The following is a 20,109-nucleotide window of genomic DNA, read 5'->3' as shown; positions in this document are numbered from 1 at the left end:
CCAGGGGGCGCTCTCAGGATGGAAGCAATGGGTGCTTCCAAAAGGGCTCCAGCCATGCTCTCACCTCCAGCCGCCATCCCCAGGGCAGGATACCTGGGGAGTTTGGACACCCCTGGTGTAGCACTCTCTGTGGATGGTATCCGGTGGAGACTGCCTCCCAACTCCAGGGCTGAAGTTGAAACAAGACATAGCGTTGATGACTGTTCTGCTTCCTGCACAGATGCCTTTTCAAATGAGAAGGCTGTCAAGTGTAAAAATAGAAGAAATCAGGAAGCTTTAAAAAAAAAAAGTTAAATTCCTCAAGACTTGTTGGCCCAACATGAAAATCTGAAAAATAAGAGCGTATTAAATGGTGGAGGGGTAGTGCTATTTGGTGTTTAATGATGGTTTTATATACTTGGTCATTTTGCCTTCTCTACTGAAACGACTTAAGTAAACTTCTCAATGAAGGAGAAACTAATGATTCCAAAATATAAGGTTGTGAAATGTCAGCCACTAAACTGGCACCCCTGCCGTCTCTGGCATATTCACCGTGCTGTTACAATATTTATTTTATATGCAATATATATACAATATATATTTTAATTGAGATGGATGAATATTTTAAGATCAATAATGGGAGAAAAGTGTTACACTGAATTACTTGCAGTTCTGTATTTTATTGTAACACGATTTTAAAACTGCCAAAAATAACTTGGGGATTGGAAATATTTATATGACCTTTCCATAACAATGCTATATATCATGATGGGGTGGGGTTTGACCTGTGGCAGTGCTTTTAAGATGAAAAGAGGTGATGATGGCTATCGTTTTAATGAACTCTTTGTTCAATTTGTACAGAATTCAGAAACACGTCCTATCAATATGCCAGCTCAGTATTACAGAGGGAAAATGAAAGAAATCTCTTTCCAAGACAGAAAGCTCCTTTGGCGGGTTTAAATGGCAGATCAACGCTGTATTCTAACCTGTCTCAGACAACCACTTCTAGGGGGAATGCTCCCAGAAGAGGCTTCCTGGGCTCCGAATATTCTTCCTTGGCCACCAGCCGGCAGGAAAACTCTTATGAAGAAACTGTCAGCAAGCAAACTGGTTTCAGAACTATCCCACCAACCTACGGTGTTTCAAGAAATACAGAAGCTTCAGTGAAAACATTCCCCAATAGACCAAAAATGGAAAGTACAGTTAATGCCACCACATATTTAGCCAAAGATTCCACCGTTGTCCGTGAGTCACCCCGAGATCTCCGGGACAGCGTGGCCACGGGTGCTTCCATAAGCGCTCAGTCAAATGAAAGAACCGTCACTTTGGGAAAGAAAACAGAAACTAGAGCCACAAGGGAGCAAGAAAGAGATGCATCAGGGACAGTCAAGGTAAAGCAAGAAAAGAAAATGTTTGATTCGAAAGAGAAGGCTTCCGAGGAAAGAAACTTGAGATGGGAAGAAATGACAAAGTTAGATAAAGAAGCGAGAAAGAGAGAAAGTCAGCAAATAAAGGAAAAGGCTAAAGGGAAGGAACCATTGGGGGAGAAAACCGTGAAAGAACAAGAGATACCGATTAGGCTAGAAGTATCCCAGGACCGCACACCCGAGGTATCCCCAAAAGGCTTCCAGACACCTGAAAAGAAGGATGCTGGCGATGGTACAGGCACGGGGATGGACACAAGAGAGCCGAGGGTCAGGCTGGACAGCCGCAACGCCACCAGCTCTCTGAAAGATGATTCCATGACCAAAACCATAGCCGAGAACATTGTCTCCAGCATCCTGAAGCAGTTCACCCAGTCTCCTGATCCAGAAGCATCTGAGGAAGCTTTTCCGGACACAAAAGTCACGTACATGGACAGGACAGAGCTGCCTGGTGACAGGAAAACGAAGACGGAAATCATCGTGGAGTCTAAACTGACCGAGGACATCGATGTTTCGGATGAAGCTGGCCTGGATTATCTTTTAAGCAAGAATGTGAAGGAAGTGGAGCTGAAAGGGAAGTCCGCCGAGCGGATGCTGGGGGATATAATCAATCTTGGTCTCAAAGGAAGAGAGGGGAAAGCAAAAGTGGTCAACGTGGAGATCATTGAAGAGCCGGTGAGCTACGTGGCCAGTGAGGAGGCGGGCGAGCCGTCCACCCCGTTTGAAGTGGAGGAGGTTGATGACGTGCCCCCCGGCTCCAAGGGGCTTGTTGAGGAAGAGGATGGTGATGGGGACACGGATGGCGTGTTTTCAGTCAGTCGAGGTAAAAGGACCAAGCAGCCCCATCAGAACATCACTCATGTTGAAGAAGTGACGGAGGCAGGTGACTTGGAGGGAGAGCAGAGCTACTTTGTGTCCACCCCGGAGGAATACTCTGGGGGGCCTGACAAAGACGAGGGCTCCGTGTACGGGCAGATCCACATCGAAGAAGAATCCACCATCAAGTACTCGTGGCAAGACGAAATAGTGCCAGGGACTCGGAAGGGCAGAAGGAGGGACGATGCGTTGGGAGAGAAGGTCGTGCCTTTGGATGTTCCAGCGCCTTCTCTGGAGGGGGTTGTGGATTCTGCTCGCTGGAAGGAACAAGTTAGAAGTGGTGAATTTCATGCTGAAACCACAGTCACCGAAAAGGAAATTAAGATCCCACACGAATTGCACTCATCCATCAAGGGAGTCTTCTCCAAGGAGCCCAGGCGCCAGCTGGTGGAGGTGATTGGCCAGCTGGAAGAGAGCCTCCCGGAGCGGGTGAAGGAGGAGCTGTCCACCCTAACCAGAGAGGACCAGGGCGAGCCTGGCAGCATCTCAGTTGACGTCAAGAAGGTCCAGACCCCTGATGGTGGTTCTGTGACCTTAGTTGCGGAAGTCAACCTCTCACAGACTGTAGATGCTGATCAGCTAGACCTGGAAGAGCTGAGCAGAGACGAAGCCAGTGAAATAGAGAAAGCCGTGGAGTCCGTGGTGCGAGAGAGTTTGGCCAAGCGGCACAGCCAAGGGCCCGAGAGCCCAGACAGGGAAGATGGAGGGGGTGCCCCAGCTTCCGGCTTTCACTTCAAGCGCTGGGCTACCAGGGAGCTGTACAGCCCCTCTGGTGAGAGAGAGGAGGCACACGGGGTCTCTCTCAACACAGAGCATGTGGCTTCCCAGGGCCCGGTGTCGGCCACCCTGGAAATCAGCAGTCCGAGGGGCTTTGCCCAGTCCCAAGTGCTAGAGGACATAAGCCAGTCTGTCAGGCATATTAAAATGAGTCCCACTGAGATTTGGAGGACTGAGCAAGTTCCCCCCAAAGGACCCACTTCAGAAGTGGGAGAGGTAAGTGGAGAAGGTGACCTTGATCAAACAGAGAGCTCGGCAGGAGCCAGCTGGTCTGTGAGGCATTTTACGCCGGGTCCTAATGAAAGTCAAACAACCCAAGAAGTCCTCTTCCGAGGGTCTGTCCCTGCCTTTCAGGAGGGTGGGACCACTGAAGAGCCTGGCCAGGCAGAGTTTCCCCCAGATACTGACACATTGGGGCAGCACATCACACTGGGCTCCAAACAGTTTCATGCTAAGAAGGAAATTATTTTTCAGGGCCCCATTTCCAGGGCAGGGAAGGTTGGTGAGCATTTTCAAACTGAGGAGTCAATGGGTACCCAGACTTCTGTAAGCCATCTTAAATTAGACCCTAAGAAAGGGCTCAGTGAGCAAATACAATTCACAGTTCCCCTTTCAGACAAAGTGGAGTTGGGCGTCAAAGGAGATTCTGTACGCACTGAAGAGTCATCAGGTGTCGCCACATCCATCAGACACATCAAAATTGGTCCCCGTGAACATCAAATCACTGAGCAGGTAGTTTTCCATGGATCAGTTCCCCAACCCGTGGAGTCAAGTGACACAGAAAGCATTGTCCACAGGGAGGGCTCAGTAGACACCACCCATGCCACTCATAGTTCTAGTTTGGGAAAAGAAATTTTCATGACCGAGAAAAGCACCTTCCAGAGCGTCTTTTCTGCATCTCCTCAGGAGGTCACTGTAGGAGATACATCAGGGGCGGAAGTAATGGCGGACATGAACAGGTCCTTCAGGCACATTAGGCTGGGTCCCACCAAAACCGAAACCTCTGAGCACATTGTCTTTCGCGGACCCATTTCCGAAACATCGGCGCTTGCTGGCTCTGCAGGGTCCCCTGAGGTAGGTGAGCTTGACAGCAGCAGATCGTTCAGGCACATTGCGCTGGGCCCCAAAGAAACTTCGTTTACCTTTCAGATGGAGGTCAATAACGAAGGGGAGATCCCCAGCTCCGCCAGATGGCCACGAGAGGCTGCGGTCCTCTGCCCTGGAGGGGACGAAACAGAGTCTCTTGGTGTGTCTGACAGTGCTACCTGGAGAGACGCTGGCAGTGGGCACGAGCAGGCAGCAGGTGGGAGCCGCCAGGCCATTGCCGGTGGTGGGCACCAGGCCCCTGGGGACAAGGGCCTCGAGCGGGCCGTGTTTGATAAGACGGTGCAGCTGCAGAGAATGGTAGACCAAAGGTCAGTGATTTCGGATGAAAAGAAAGTTGCCCTCCTCTATCTAGATAACGAGGAAGAGGAGAATGATGGACACTGGTTTTGAAAAGCAGACACATTTTGTGTTAAATTATTCAGTAACATACCAACATACAGGGGCCTTTATTTATTCTAAAAGGGGGGGTGGTCCACTCTTCATTAAAGGCTCCCCCTTTTCTACTTTTTTCAAAGCACGCTCCAGGCAGTGTCCATTTACTTTATGGTTAATAAGTGAAGGTTTCAGATGAATCCATGCCTTAAAAGGCATTGGAATGGGGTTTTTTTTTGAGTTGGAACGTTCACAGATCTTAAAGGGTTCCTTTTTCTGGAGTTTTCGCTCCACTTCTGGAGACAGTTTCTCCCTGTTTTGCACTTGGTCGTAGAAATGCCTCGCATCTGTTTGAAACTATAATTATCTATAGGTAAGATGCTAAAACAGTAACCAGATTAAGGTAATATGTTTAAGAGCAAACTTCATTTGCATGTGCTAGTAGGAAATAGGAAGCTAACATTTGAAGGGAAAAATAGTTTTTTTTTCTCTTTCCAAAGTCTTTTCAACAAGAAATCCTAGGAAATAAGCAGACTGCTTACTTAAAAAAAAAAACAAAAAAAAAAAAGAGTGCTAAATGATTTCATCTTTAGGAAAAAGTTGTTTACCATAGAATGAAACTCGTTTTAGCATTTGAATGAATTGCTTTCTATGTGCAGGACTATAAAGAACATAGTATTTTATTTATGGAGAAGCCAGCTGCAGTCTATTGCAGTATTTTAAATCAACATATTATGTTTGCACATAATATGCAACACTGCACTAGATTGATGTGTAGGTGAGAAGATTACTGTGAATTGTTTTGGGGAGTATTCCTGTTTGAGGGCACTGAGTAATTAAATAGTGTGAGGTCTCAAAACTTTTTTTTTTTTTTTGTCATTGTTGCTATAACCTAAGTTTAGGAGCAGCCAGTGTCTATCAGAGTAACTTAGCTTCTCTAACCTGAACCCTCAGCATTTAAATTCACTGGTGGGAGGTAGACCCTGCAGACACTAAAAAGAATCTCGATGCTCAGACTGCAGCTAGACTTGCAAGATGGGTGCGCATGGTAAAACCCCAAACACAAGAAGCCCTTCTTAACCCACTGTAAACGGGGTCCTGAGCTCAAAGACCAAAAGGTTAAAAATAACAACCACCCAACCTCGTGAAAGCTTGTGCACTTTCAATGGAAATAATTACAGTTGGGGTGTTTTGTCCAGAGAAAGGAACAATATGTTAAATGGAATAAGATGTCTTGAGGAAGTAGACGCCTTACCTGCAGTGCAGCCCAGGGGCACAGGGAGGGACCCCACAGGTTGGGGACGCACAGGTGTATTCCACCGAGCGTGAGAGGTTAGAAAGTGTTCTGGAGGATTTGTTTTATGTTGCACAAGTGCGTTGCTTTTTAAGCTCCCATCTTTTAAAGGTATATAGAATCACATAAGAATAGCATTTCTTGCAGCATAACATTATTTTAGTCTTAACTAGAGTTCCTTTCACATAGTGCTGTTTGAACTATACTTCCTAGTGTATTGTCACTAGAGTTCCCTGAGGAATGATGACCCAAGGGTCTCGCCATCCTCAGCTACGTTGTTACGGGGCCAGGATTGTGCTGGCATGTGAAGATCTTAAATCTGATGGAGGGCAGTAGCCACATGCTGCCCCACTCCTGGCCCAGTTCTCAGGTCGCAGCAGTGGCTGCAGTAGGTGGGTTATGGGGAGTGCCTTTCCCTAATCGATAAGTGAAGGAGAAATGCAGCACAGCTTTAAGATGATTATGGTACAGATAGGGAGAAAGTTGATTCGGATTGTAAAAGTATAAAACCTTTCTTATATATCTGCCAGAATGAACTAGCAATTGGCCTAAACTGGCTTTGGGGTTACTGTTCCACAGTCAAAGACTTCTCGTCTCAAATACAGCTGGAGATGTGCTCATTTTGCTTTAGCGGAAATCCATAATGGTATTTGTGTAAGTGATTTTATTGGAGCGCACTTGATGGAGGTGGCCAGTCCGTTTTGAGGGCAACACAGACTGACAACGAGGGGTCTGTTACATGAGTCTAAGTGGGCTGAGTTTGGTGTCAGTACCCACTGGGGAACCGGCTATTACTATCATGGTCCTCTTCTGTTTACTTGGGAAAAGAGAATGAATATCTTAGACCAGAGTTTTTATATCCAAGTTGGAATACTTGTCTGTCTGAAGTATCATTACCATATGAAGTCCTGAACTGTTGTTGTTTAAGTCATTAGATCGCCTGAGAACGCCCCATGCCTCTGTTCTGTAAACCAGTCATTCTGAACATAGTAGAAATCAGCCTTGTGGTTGGAGGGGGTGAGGACACAGCCAGTCTTTTCCTATCTGTTGTTGTTTTGGCAAAAATTGTATTAATTGAATGTTTTTCATCTTCTCACTGGTTGTTTTGGTATTGTTTGTTTAAAATGTATACTCCGAATGGAATCATCTTAAAGAGCTGATTTTGCTAATCTCCTGTTCCTGGCAAAGAGAAATGTCACAAGAATGTGTGAAAATAAAAACCTAAGGAAAAGAAAATCCACATTGTTCTTAAAGAGAATGAATGTTTTTTCAGTGCATTTTGTTGTGGTTTCTATTTAAAACTCCAATGAAAGCATATATGTGTTTACATATATGTTTCTATGGTAACATACAGTCACCGGGGAGAATGTATATGGAAAGTTGCTGAGTTCTTAATTCCCCATTAGAATCAGAACTTGATAATGATTAGCACAGAATTAGAAAGCATGGCAGACGTAGCATAAACCATCTGGCTTGTGTTCACAGACGGACCAGTTTGTGGTAAGAAAGTGGTTGTCACAATCTAAATTTCTAGTGCAAATAGTGTGACCGGGATGGGATGGGGGACTTTCTTGGACATGGGATGTCCAGGACAGTCCCGGGTACCCCAGGACAGGACAGTTGGTTACCTTTTGGGAGGGTCACTTAGTTATGGCCATTTCTTAGGAGCTTGAAGAACCTTGGGTGAGTGAATTGAAGTAGTAGCTAGACCCTTCCCTGTTTGTCACCTTCTGGCATCCCCATAGCCTTTAACAAATAATAAAAAACTGACCAGCTGTAGTCGCCTCCTCATATTGAAGTTAACAAACGTAATGGATGGCAGACATCTGGTGGAACGTTCTGAAATTCATTCTTTCCAGGGCGGGAGTGGGGTTAGGTTTAAACACCTATGTTTTAGTTTCTGTAATTCTAAGATATGTTCCTTCAAGAAATGCAGAAAGGAAGAACAGATCAGATTGCACATTCCTTCAAAGAGCCTGCATGGACTGAAATGTTGGTATGTATGTAGAATGTCCCACCATCTGCGTAGAAACCTGTGTCTTCAGCTCGATGGAACCCTGTTGGTGGATAGTGACCACATCTTTTTATCATATTGTTGTCATCCAAATTTATAAAAATGTTCCCAAACTGTAAAGGACAGACATTCCCTAAAAACTGGTGGGGATGTTGCAAATGTATAAACCAAGAAAAAGTTTGCATTAAAAACACGGAAGCACTTTACAGTTGCTAGGTTTGCAAGATTTGCTCAAGAATGAAATGTCGAGGAAGAACCTAGGCTGGGCAGAGCTTGAAGTTTGTGGCTGGAAGTATGAGGGAAACGGAGTGTCTTAGTTTCCCGGCCACTAAGGCAAGTAACACCTGGTAGGTTGGCTTAAACAACAGGACCTTGATGGCTTCCGGATTTGGAGGCTGGGCGGCTCGCTTCCTCCCGGGTCCGTCGTCTTCCGGTCAGCCGGCCATCCTTGGGTTCCTTGGCTTTCCTGTCACATAGCCATGTCCTCTCCTTTCTCTTCTGGATTCCATTGACTTCCAACTTCCAGCTTCTCCCTAGGACTTTCTCTCCATAAGGCTCTAATAAGAAGATGAAGACCCACCCTGATTCGTTGAGTTGGTCACACCTTAACAGAAGTAATATCTTCAAAGAGTCCTATTTACGACCGGTTCACACCCACATGAATGGATTAAGAACATGTTTTCTTCCGGGAAACATAATTTCATCTACCACAGGAGGGAACTGGCCTTTATACCCAGGGCTGGGCCTCCTGTGTACGTGAGTGTCTACATTAACTGGTGATTGAGGCTTTGTGGGTGTGTGTTTTTGTGTGTGGGTGTGTGTTTTTATGTGCGGGTGTGTGTTTTTGTTGGCTCCCTCCACCCCTTACCCATTGTTTAATAATAAAGTTGAAAATGAATTTGTTTTGTTCCCCATCGCTTCCATGTCCTCAGGGTGCAGGATGACCACATTGGGTCTGGAGTTGCTCAGTTGAGCTGAGCAGGAATTTTTGTTAGCACGCTGTAGGAACATTTCTGTGTGTGCTATGACACCAAAAAAGGCTGGAAAACCCAGCCTCCTTCAGGAAATAGAAAGTGAAAACCAGCCCCACCCAGGATCTCTTGCTTGCCTGGAGCTTCCCTGCGATGTAGGAGGGGAGAGGATTTGGCTCCCCGCCACCCCCCGTGATCGTGTAGGGAAAGGCAGGAAGTGAGAGGTGGCAAAGGGAAAAAGAGGGAGGAGGGAGGAGAATGAGAGGAAAGAGGTAAGGAAGAAAAGTAGGTGGTTAACGAAGAAGACTAGAAGAAGAAAAGTGGAAAGAAAAATATGTAAGGGGGAAAATGAATAGCGGGAACAAAAAAGTCTGCAGAGAAGCCACAGGACACAGGAATAAGTAAGAGTGGCACTGGAATGTCGAGCATCGAGAGCTGAACTCGGGTGGGAAACGCCCGGCAGGCAGAGCAGTTCTGCTCAGCTTGCAGAGCCCCCCCGGCTGCCCCCCACCAGCAGCCTGGGTCTAACTCTGATCTGAGGGAGAGCCAGAGAAGACACCCCCTCTGGGATGGCCCAGACCCCACACAGGTGCGTCCGGTATGTGGGGCTGAGACATGAGCTAGGATGTCTGCCGTAGACCTCCCAGGAGGATGGGCGCCTGCTTCTCTCGGCCCAGCCCCAGCTCTTCTTGGTCATTTGCCCCCCTCAATTCTCATGGCAGCTCCCTGTACAAATGGGGCCAGTGGGGCTTGGGGTTCCTCCTGGGGGCCGAAGGGACAGGCGCCAGGGCAGCGAGCCTGCTGATGTTTAGACCCAGCCTGCACCCCCACCGCCTGCGCCCAGCCCTGCCCGAGGGAGAAGGGAAGGGAAACCACCGCCCCACCCCTGACCACTATAGTCCCGTGTCCCGGGGACCCTGTCTTATTGCTGACAAAGGGGCTAAAGAAACCTCCCACACTCTTCTCCATCTAAGGCACCTGCCCCTCACCCCCCAACACACACAGGACACTGAGGTACACTGTGACACCAGCTCTCAGCCTGCCCCAGCCCACGTGCGTGTTGAACCCAGGAACATGGGTCGGAGGGCAGGCGGCCCAGGCCAGCGGCTGTGCTAATAAGATGCAGTGGCCAGTGGGCCTTCTCCCTTCCTGAAGGGACCCAGGACCCCTCCCCTGGCAGTCCCCTAAGGCCTCCTCCTGCCCGCCCTTCATTTCACCTCTGGGCCAAAGTACACCCACTTGTCACCTGCAACAGTGCCCTCGGCTTTTTGCTTTTGCTGCGCTTGCCTCCGCCATCATCACTGACTATTACACCATTACGGGTTTCGTTTCCAGGACAGGGCATGTGTGTGCCTTGTTTACGGGTTGTATTCCCAGACCTGGCACATGCCAGGTACTCAACCAAATCTGATGCAAGACTCAGGCTCTTAGTCAGGCTTCCTTGAGAAACACATACCAACTCCAGCAGTTCAACTCTCCCTTTATAAGTATTTTATTCTCAATCCTTACAGCTTCCTATGAAAAGGGGCTTTACTCAGAATATTCTTGCCCCAAATCTGCCTGCAACCCTACAGCAAGAAGGGGCTGTGTGTGCAGTGAGATGCCGAGTCTGCTTTCCCACACAGGCAGTTTTGGATTTTTACAGGGAAACCTTTTAGCCACAGTAGTGCTGATGGGTAAAAGCCATCAGCAAGAACAAGACATAAGTGGTTAAAAACTAAACTACTTTATAGAAGCACCAGCTCACGCTGAAGGACATCCACTTTCAAAAACATGGCTGTGGGAGGTTTATGGAGCGCCAACAGTGGAGCAAACAGCCTAGAGAATCTGTAGAGTGGCTGCTAATTCCATCTTCTAGTAGGAGAGACTCCTAGCGCACCCCAAGGATAAGCCCCCAGGCCTGAGCCCAGCTTTCCTGGGGGTGGTGGCAGTGTCAGTCAGCTGTGCTGGCCCTAGCCTTCCCCAGCGCGGCGCAGAAGGCGGGCCTGGCTTTCTCCGCCTGCCTGGGCTTGGCGGCCATCTCAGGAGTCCTGCAAAAGAGCGGAGGGTGGAGGTGAGTGTGGGAGGCCTGGGGTGTCCCCCAGCTTCTGGCCTTATGCTTTGCTGACGGTATTCCTAGCAGGGGCCGAGCTACACTCAAGGAAGGAACCTCAAGAGGGAATGCACATGAGAGGAGGTTCCCAGTCCCCAGACGAAAACACACAGGGTGGTTTCCTCATCTTCTAATTCCTCCTGGCCTTTCTCCCTGGGCTGAGATCAACCTTAGCTGGCTCTGTGAGCAGAACATGGGGCAGTCTTGGACCAGACCGGGCTGGAGCCTCGATGGCTCGGATTTTCCTGCATAAAGGGGACTAAGGGGCTCGGGGGCCACGCTTCCGGCTGGCTGGGTCTGCATGTGTGGCTGAGGCTGCCTGGACTTTTCAGGAGCAGGACCCTGCGGTCAGCACCCACCCCACCGGCTCTCAGTGGAGGGAGTCCAGAGCAGAGCGCTGGGTCCGTGCTCAGAGATGTGGGGGCAGCCTGCAAGGGGACATTAGAGGACAGGGTGCCCAGGCCCACTCTGCCAGCCTCCTTCACTCCTCCCCAGCCCCTCCTTGCCCTGCCAGGTACCCCACAGGGCTCTGGGGAGCTCCTGGCCACAGCAGAGCAAGCTGGAACTTGGTCCTCAAGAGCTAGCTTATTCAAGAGCTCATTTCTTTCTAAAATCTGCACGAGGATGATACTTTGCAACTGGGATTTCAGAGGAACTGGTTTTACTTGGTCTATGCGTTATGGAAATCGGTTAGTGGGACTTTCCATGGATCGCCTCCTGCCATTACAGGGATGATGGCAAAGGACTGAGCTCCTGGGAGGAACAGCGTGGGGAAGGCCAACTCACTGGGACAGGACGTCAACGGCCTGCTGGGTGGCCACGGTCCTCTTGTCCTGCGGTCCGTATAAGAGGGTCTGAATCTGAAGGCACTGCGGAAACACCAGTGGCAGTCATCAAGTCATGAAATTGTCACTGAGAGCATTTTGCAGGAAAAGAAAATCTCCCTTGAATGAGAGAAAGAACACTTCATTCATGGACACAATTATGTGTCCTCATGCCGGAATCAGTGCGACCTCAGCGCTTCTCCATATGGACAGACTGACCTGGGATTTGGAAGGCTCTGCCGGTTTGGGGAACAAATGCACAGCTTTAGTGCCATTTCACAGACCCCCCCCCCCCCCCGACTACCTGTATGCCAAGCTGTGTTTAAAAGATAGCATTTCTATAAATAAAGGTAATCACACTGATATTGGCCAGAGAGTATTCTCCAGTTTCCATTTTTAAATGACCTCTGCTACAGTCAAGAAAAGTTTTCTCTCTAGAAAACAAAACAAAAAAGTTTGTTCTGCTTTTGAAAACAAATGGTTTATGTTATATGGGCTTCATTACCCCACAGCAATTTCTTAGTTATGAGGAGTTAAATATTCAATTTAAGGATAATCCATAGCTAACTTTGGCTTGGTTTTTTCCTTCTGCTTGCCATGTGATTGCTTGTATCAGGTTCAGAACAAACTCACAAGAAAGGAGATAAAGCTTAAAATTGGCTAAAAAATGGCCAAGATAATTGTGAAGAAGAAGGAGGTGAGAGAAATTGTTTCACTGGATGTCAAGCTTTTTATGAAACCATAGTAATTAAGACAGTGTGGTTTTCATCCAGGGGTAGACATATGGCCAATGAAACGGACCAGGACAGAGAGCCCAATACTTGATATATGACTGAAAAGGCCTTGCAGGCTAGGAAGAAGTGAGGGATTATTCAATAAGTGATCTAGAGCCAGTTTTGTCAAATGGAAAAAGTAAAAATAAAAAGAGGACCCTGGACCATTCAGTCCTGTACCAAATCCAAAATCAATCCCAGATAGATTAAAGACCTAAATGTGAAATGCAAAACCTGGAACTTTTGAATGAAAAATGTTGGAGACTATCTTTATGACTTTGAAGTAGTGAAGTACTTATTAGACAAGATCCAAAACATCAAGTAAAAGACTGATAAACTTGAACTATATTAAAATTCAAAACATCTATGCACCAAAACTCACCGTAAGTGCAAAGAGAAGTCACAGACCGAGGGAAGATATTTACAGTGAAGAACATTGAGAAAGGATTAGCATCCAGAATACAGAAAGAACTCCCACAAGGTAATGAGAGGAAAAATAAATCTACCAAAAGAAAACTAGGCAAAATATGTTTTTGCCAAAGAAGTGGAAAATTGGCCAGTAAATATGCTGAGTCTCCCCTAGTAACCAGGAATGCAAAGAAAACTTCAACGAGGTGCCCTTTTACCCAGCATATTACAAATATGATAGTCTAATAATTCCAAGCTTTGTGAAAAGCAACAGGAATTCTTGGGGTATAACTTGCTGTAACTACTTTGTAGAGCAATTTGGCAATGTTTAGTAATTGCATCAGTAAATTGTGCTTTGTAAATGGTGCCTTATATCGTATGTACGATATGTATGAAAACATTCAAATTTGTATGTACATATCCACTAGAAGCATTTCATGATTATAAAGCGGCGGGGGGTGGGAGAAAGCAAGTTGCAGATATTTATAGGAAGTTTAAAAACTGCAAAAAGAGACCATAGTAAAAAAACAAAGAAAAGCACAGGCGTGATGCTACCAAATTCAGGAGAGTGATTACCAAATTCAGGGAGTGGTGTGGGGTATACAGGGAACTTCATCTGTATGGCTAATGTTTTATTTTTCGTGTTGAATAGTGAGTTCAGAGGTGTGTGTTATATTATTCTTCATACATTCCTGCCTGTTAGAAATATTTCATACTATTTATTTTAAATGATTATTATTAGCTTTTCTACATGTTAACAGTTTGATTTTTTTTTAAAGTGTAAAGATTTAGGGACTTAGTACTGTCGGCTAGTCTTTCTTATCTGCCAATCATTTTTAGATCCTCAAGAAAATTTAAATATGAGGAGCCAGAATGCCTTGTCTTCATAAGCTGAGGAAAATATCAAAGTGTTCTGAATGTTTGCTTTGATCTAGGACTCTGAGAATGTGGTTATCTTTCGGAGGAAAGAAATATTATTAGACTAGAATATGGCAGGATTCTTCAAATAACAGAAATCATTCACTACGTTTTGGCTGAACTACATGCAACCAAGAAGTAGTAAAAATTTTCTGTAATGCTTTGCTGTTATGTTATGCTATGTTATTAGGTTGCGCTATGTTATGCTATGTTATTAGGTTGTGTTATTTACGCTATGTTGCTAGGCTGTGTTATGTTATGCTATGTTGTTAGGTCGTGTTATGTTATGCTATGTTGTTATGTTATGTCGTGTTATTTTGTATATACTTCACATTTGACAAAGACAAGGATCCCAGCCTCTTAGAATCAATGTTGGGATTGGCCTGGCCTAGTTTGCTTGGCACCCATCCCATGGCTCCCACCCAGCCCTCTTGAATCCGCAGATAGACTGTTGTGGCCTTGCAAGTTTAGGAACTTTAGAAAGTTCTGTGTTACTTTAAGGGGGAGGGGTAGAGACAGGTTTTGGCATCCGTGAGACTTGACGACAGCACTTCCTGCCCTCCACATCTGCTTGGGTTACAGCTCTGGAATCTTGGGCATATCTCCTTCAATGTGGGCACACTCTTACTCCACTCAGGGCCCCCCTGAGGAGAGGCTCAGCAAGGGACCTCCAGGCAAGAAGCAAGCATGCTTCCCCTCATGGCAGGTTGGCGAGAGGCACCTCTCAAGAGCTGCTGCTTCCCGCCAGAACAGACTTCGTCTTCTCCGACACGACAAGAAATACAGTCGTGAAATTCATTGTAAAAGATGGGATCTAAGTTTAAACCCACACGATTGTCTCTGTTTACATATTCATGAGCACCTCCAATTCCACTCATTTTGAGAGCTGATGTCGACATGGCTTGGTGTTCATTCATTCACTGTGGCAAAAGAATTTTACCGGCATTATAATGATTATCCGAGACAGTCTGGGGTCTCAGTTTGGTCTGCCTTACACATGGCCTCCAAAGTCGAACTTTCTAGAGGAATTTCCATCCTATCACGTTGGTTATGGAAGCTTCCTCTCCCTTCTCCCCGTATTTTCAAGGGAAAGAGATACCACTCACTGAATGTTCAGAAATTCCCATGAAGAATGCCAGGGCGGTCAGTAGAGTTTACACAAATACTCACCGACTCTAACAACTACCTTTATTATCTTTCAGACGTCGCATGCTGATAATTTTCTCTGGGGTGTTATGTTAGGAGAACAGCAGGATTGAGGAACATGGCAAAGCTGCCCCTTTCCATAATGGGGCCCAGAGAGGTAAACCCCACCCCCAGCTACCCACCAGGACTCCAGTCAAGACTCCTTTCTTCCTGGTATTAATAGATTCTTTTCTTAAGGCACTAATCATTACTTAGGAGGTTTGCCTAAAGTTCCAGCTGAAATAAGAAGAAATGCAAAGGGATGTCAAAGAGGAGATCAAATCAGCCCCGCAGCCCCCACCTGATCTCTTCTATGATCACAGTGGTTAGGAAGGCAAGACCAGGCAGCAAGGCATGAAAAAACAGTTCATTCATTAACTGAAATAGTCTGCAAGAGATACTTCTTAAAAAAATAATTCATTAGTGATTTTTACTAGAAAATGTTTTATACAGTCACATATTATTTATCTAAGAAACATGCATTGAATTTTTGCTTGCTCTGCTGTTTCTAGTTAAATTTGCGTAAGCATTATTTTGTGGAGTAGGCACTTTGATCTTTTGTTAAAAACACAGACACTGACAGAGACAAAGTCAATAAATGTTCATTGAACCTACTGAGAGGTGGGCCTGGTAAACATCTCACTGAGCTAAGTAAAGAATTTCCCAAGCCTTGACATTAGTACATTCTCCACCATAAATAAAGGTATTCTCTGCTTGCCAGATTCTCCCCAGGAGTCCAACGCACCCCCTACCCTTTGATATCAGCAACACCAAGTTCTCACTTTCCTTTAAAGTAGACAAAGAAAATGGAAATATCCAGATAGTACCTAGACAGATTTCAGGGAACTGCTATTTACTCTCAGCAGTGGTCATGGGAAGTCACTTAGGTTTCTGTTATTCCTTAAATACCAGAGAGCTTCGTTCCCTGAAGGAAGACAAAGGGTGACCACTTGTATTTCTCCTAGACCGTGAGCTGCCACGGGCAGGAGCCACGTTCCTTTGTGAGCAGGGCTTCGCACAGCCCCTGACCCACAGACAGATGTGAGATTTGCTGAACGGATGGATGCTTAAATAAAGGAACGAAGAGATAAACTGGGAAAGTTCGTATATGGAACTTTAAAGATGCAATTGGCCCACAGGACTTCAGGGATATATCATCTCTAAAACGTCTGTCAAGGAAGCCAGACTATGGGTGCAGTTTCAACCTTCAGAATTGTGATCCCACCAAGGGGCTCAGGCTGACTCTCAGTTCAGTAGCAGAGAGAGTGCTGGTCGCTGGCTACTGCTTCTCTTAGGGGCCAGTTGTAAAACAAGGATAGTTAAGAGATAGTCTTAACGTCTTTGATGTAAAATTTAAAAATCATATTTGACATGACTTTGAGTTTTAAAGGCTAGATTGCTAAGGAGCCCAAGAAGCAGGGAGAGGAGCCACCAGCTCATTGTCTTCCTCTCTAGAGCCACCCTCTGTGCCCCAGAGCTGGCATCTCACCAGTGCAATGAGGGGTGGCTCAGTGGCACTGTGGCTGGAGACTAGCTCACTCAATACACTGTGGTTTGGGAAAAAACCACAATGGTTAAATACCCAAACTCACAAAGATGCATATTTTCTGTTTGGGGGCATCTCTGGACACTCTCAGGACCGTGTTCATGGCAGCCCTCGTGGGTGGTGGTGTCTCAGCCCCCCTCCCTCCCTCAACCCCTTTCCTAAGGTCCTAGATTAGCACCATAGTTTCCCTCAGTGAATCTCAGACAATGAAATCCTGATGGAACATATCTTATCTATTTATATAGGCCTCATTTATTTATATTCAGCAGGGGCCACACATAAAGGGACATTTAAATGGCAAGACTACAAGACTCGATAATACAAAATTGAGAAAGACATAGTTTGCCATTCCTGGTAAGGGGCCATGCCAAGTTTGCCATGCTAGTAGTTATATTTTGTCTTCACATGAAATGAAGAACAAAGCCAGGGAAAGGCAAAGCCTTTTTTAAAAGTCTTCATCAGTATTCTTCTTTAAACATGTTATCTGAGGCTAGATCATGTTCACTTTGGAGCAATTACCCAGGAACGCATGTCAAGTCACAAGGTTAACGTTAAGAAAAAGAGAAAACTTTAGAAACCTTAATGCGTGAAAGCATAAAATGGCTTAAATGCTTTAAAAAGCACACATGTACTTTGATTCATAATCATTACAAGGAAGGCAACAATGAGTATTTAAAGGAGTAAGGTGGGGGCCATTGAAAGGATAAACTCAAACAGTTCATCAGAGAACATCTCCCTGTGGAACTGTCATGGCGGAGGTTGGTTTGCCCGAGACAACCAGAAGCAGCCTTGTCCTGAGCACTCCCGGACCTTCCCCCATATCCACTTGTTCCTGTGGCCAGACTTGGCTGATACCAGGCTTGGGGCAGGTGGTTCAGGGAAGGGACAGCCCTTGTTTTCATGGGACTTCCAGTGTAGTGGGGAGCTGGGTCTTCAAAATATGCAAATAAGAAGGTCATAACTACTGGTGCTATGGAAAAAAAAAGGAATGTGGGGCCATGAGAAAGAATCACAGTTGGCATTAGTGGTGCTAGGGTGTACCTGAGTCAGCGAAGGCCTATGTGTGTGTGTGTGGGTGGTAGGTCAGGCCTGAAGAATGGGGAGTCAGCCAGAGAAGAGGACCAGATGGGTAGGTGGGGGGAGGGGGCTCCCAGGCATTAAAAATGGGCTGTATTTGAGGGAGCACACTCCTGCATCCTTCCTTTCTTTCTCACATTCACACACACATACACACACAACCACACCTCCCTTACTTGGGGGGCCACTAATTCTGAGCCGGGAGGGTTGAAACCACAGTGAGGAGAGCCGTCCATGAAAGAAATACAGGTGGGGTGGGAGAACAGGGACCCTAGGATGAGTAGTCAGACAGGTGGTGCTCCCCACACCACCACTCAGAGCACAACCTTTCTGAAAAGCTTTTCCTGAGTAGCTCCCGAGGGCCAGCCTTGGAGATGAAGCTGTCATCCTTGCCTTCTCCTTCACTTCTCACCTCCAAGTTGCCCAGTGCCATGGGTTCGCTATCCTTATCGACATCCCTCGACAACCCCATGACTTGGCTCCATCCCCTGGCCACTGTCTTGGAGCAAGCTACCATCATCTCTTTCCAGGACAACTGCAACACAAATGTTTAGGAGACAAATGCATCAGCAGGACTTGGTAGTGTGAGGAATCCTGCTGTGTACCTGCGTAGAAATTAAGACTTTGATTTTAAAGTGGAGAGCCAGCTTTTAATAGAGAAATCAGATTTGCCTATTTCTGAACCTGCTAGAGGGAAGAAGCTGGAATGTCTGAGAACTAAGCCTTACGAGCTGCCTTTCCTTGGCCCGTTTCCCTGACGACACAGGTCTGAGCCACCTCACGTGGTCCTGTCTGAGTCTGTGCAATCTCTTTCAACTTGTTTAAGGTTACAGCCAATTTATGTGCTAGGAAAGCTTGCCTTGCCCTCTGTCTCTGGCCATCTGCCTGTCAACTCACAGTTCCCCTATGCTCAGTGAGGCTCTGACAAATTGCCAGGGAACCTCAGGCCAGGACAGTCTGTCCAGATCCACAGCTCTGCGCTCCTCCGAACCCCAATGCCAATTTAGGAACTTCTATGGCATGGTGCCTTTGCCAGGCCACAGCAAGAGCACAGGTATTTGGGGACCTTTTCCAGCCCAGGCAGCCTTGTCCTTGGGCAGGTCCTTGCACATCTGTGCTTTATAAGAGCAGCAAAGGTAGAGGGCTCTTCTGTTTTAGGAGCTGCTATCATTAGGGGGGCTCTGACCCAGGCCAACCTGTGGCCAGGGGACATGGGATTCTCACTTACGCTTGGCCTCTAGCAGGCAAGGGAGGCCGCATACTTCCCCACAGAAGGTTAGAAATGGAGAACTGACCCCTCTAACCATCCACTCCCATTCTCATACTGCAGCAGCCAGTTTACAAACATCTTCAAGTAATAAGTGCTTTAGCAGTTTGTAAGTTCAACTCTCAACCTGAGGATAGGGTTTTAATATGAAGTTAATGCATGATGACCTTCCTCCACTTTTTAAAGAAAGGATTTGAGGTGGACTGCTGCAGCCCAGCAATAGGTTAGGAAAAGGCAAGTGGAAAATCAGAATCAAGGGACAATGAGAATCTATACATGGAAACAATGTGGATGAACATGGTGGCTATGTGTGGGCTCCAGATCTGGCTCTGAATTTCCTAGTATCCAGGGCAACAAAGCAAACACTAAACATGCGGAAGGGAAAATAAAACTAAGTGGAACACTGGTGGAATTATGAGCCATGACTTGTATTTACAATAGGGCCATCTGTAAGGAGGGTTGGTGCTTGGATCATTGGAGAAGTGGCCAGAATACAGCAAGGATCGGACACATTATTCTAGGGTCCTGACCCATGACTCATGATCACCAACCTTTCCAGCATTTGGTATTCTCACCTACAATGTAAGAATAAATTTTCTTCCTTCTCCCTTCAAAAGACCCATTATAGCGGGCTTTGAATTTCTTGGAGAAAAAGGTCACATAAAATTATGTTCTTTTATGAATATGTTTAAAGCTGTCAGGCATTGGACTGAATCCTGACCATGGTATCTAATATGGAGACCAGATTCAGGACGGGTCCTAAGACAACTTCACAATATAACTAAGCCCAGGTATATTGGGAAGATGTTAGTAACCTTTGCAAACAGCCTTCCTGAACTCTTTTGGAAGAGAATGTTGGCAATTATGCCCATCCCAGAATCAAACCATGTCTCTATATGGCAAAAGTATGCAAACTTTTGCTATGGAAATTTCCACCTAGAGCCAACAGAGTTCTTCTCTTTTCCCTGCAGGCAGAGGCCTTTAAAAGACAAATCGATAATGTGGTTTTCTATTCAGTAATTTAATCCTACTATCGGCCTTGTGTCTCAGGCCTTCCTGTTTTTCATGCCCAAAGGACCAGGCCTGTACCATTTAGCCCAGGACAGGGCATCTGGAAAAGCCAGTGTTCTACGGCTTCCTGCTACTGAGTTGAAAACTTGAGTGACACAGCTGCTGTTGTGTTAAAAACAAGAGAGAGGCAACAC

The 20,109-nt window shown here is 46.3% G+C and overlaps 2 protein-coding genes across 19 annotated transcripts in view; one reads left to right on the top strand and one right to left on the bottom strand.

Annotated features, from left to right (window-relative positions):
• The window catches only part of SYNM (synemin), a 30,936-nt gene extending 22,195 nt beyond the window's left edge, over positions 1-8,741 (top strand). The window contains exons 4-6 of one of the 13 annotated variants that reach the window (XR_013160666.1): positions 841-7,329; positions 7,766-7,825; positions 8,053-8,741. Coding sequence is in view for 2 of the 13 variants with exons in the window: in XM_077124043.1 (XP_076980158.1) it covers positions 841-4,553 (3,713 nt within the window). In the remaining 11 variants the exon portion in view is untranslated. Of the gene's footprint in view, positions 1-840 lie in introns of all 13 variants that reach the window. The other 12 variants (XR_013160665.1, XR_013160667.1, XR_013160663.1 and 9 more) reach the window with 12 other exon arrangements.
• A 1,174-nt stretch (positions 8,742-9,915) lies between these two features.
• Positions 9,916-20,109, bottom strand: part of TTC23 (tetratricopeptide repeat domain 23) — a 110,664-nt gene continuing 100,470 nt past the window's right edge. For 4 of the 6 annotated variants that reach the window (XM_077124045.1, XM_077124049.1, XM_077124047.1 and 1 more), the window contains 3 exons: positions 18,050-18,172; positions 11,693-11,775; positions 9,916-10,844 (listed from right to left, as the gene is read on the bottom strand). In XM_077124045.1, the coding sequence (XP_076980160.1) occupies positions 10,748-10,844; positions 11,693-11,775; positions 18,050-18,172 (303 nt within the window). In that variant the 3' untranslated portion in view covers positions 9,916-10,747. The remainder of the gene's footprint in view (positions 10,845-11,692; positions 11,776-18,049; positions 18,173-20,109) is intronic. The other 2 variants (XM_077124048.1, XM_077124050.1) reach the window with 2 other exon arrangements.

Source organism: Tamandua tetradactyla, chromosome 12 (genome assembly GCF_023851605.1).
Source record: "Tamandua tetradactyla isolate mTamTet1 chromosome 12, mTamTet1.pri, whole genome shotgun sequence".
NCBI classification, from domain to species: domain Eukaryota; kingdom Metazoa; phylum Chordata; class Mammalia; order Pilosa; family Myrmecophagidae; genus Tamandua; species Tamandua tetradactyla.
This window is presented reverse-complemented; position numbering and strand designations above follow the sequence as displayed.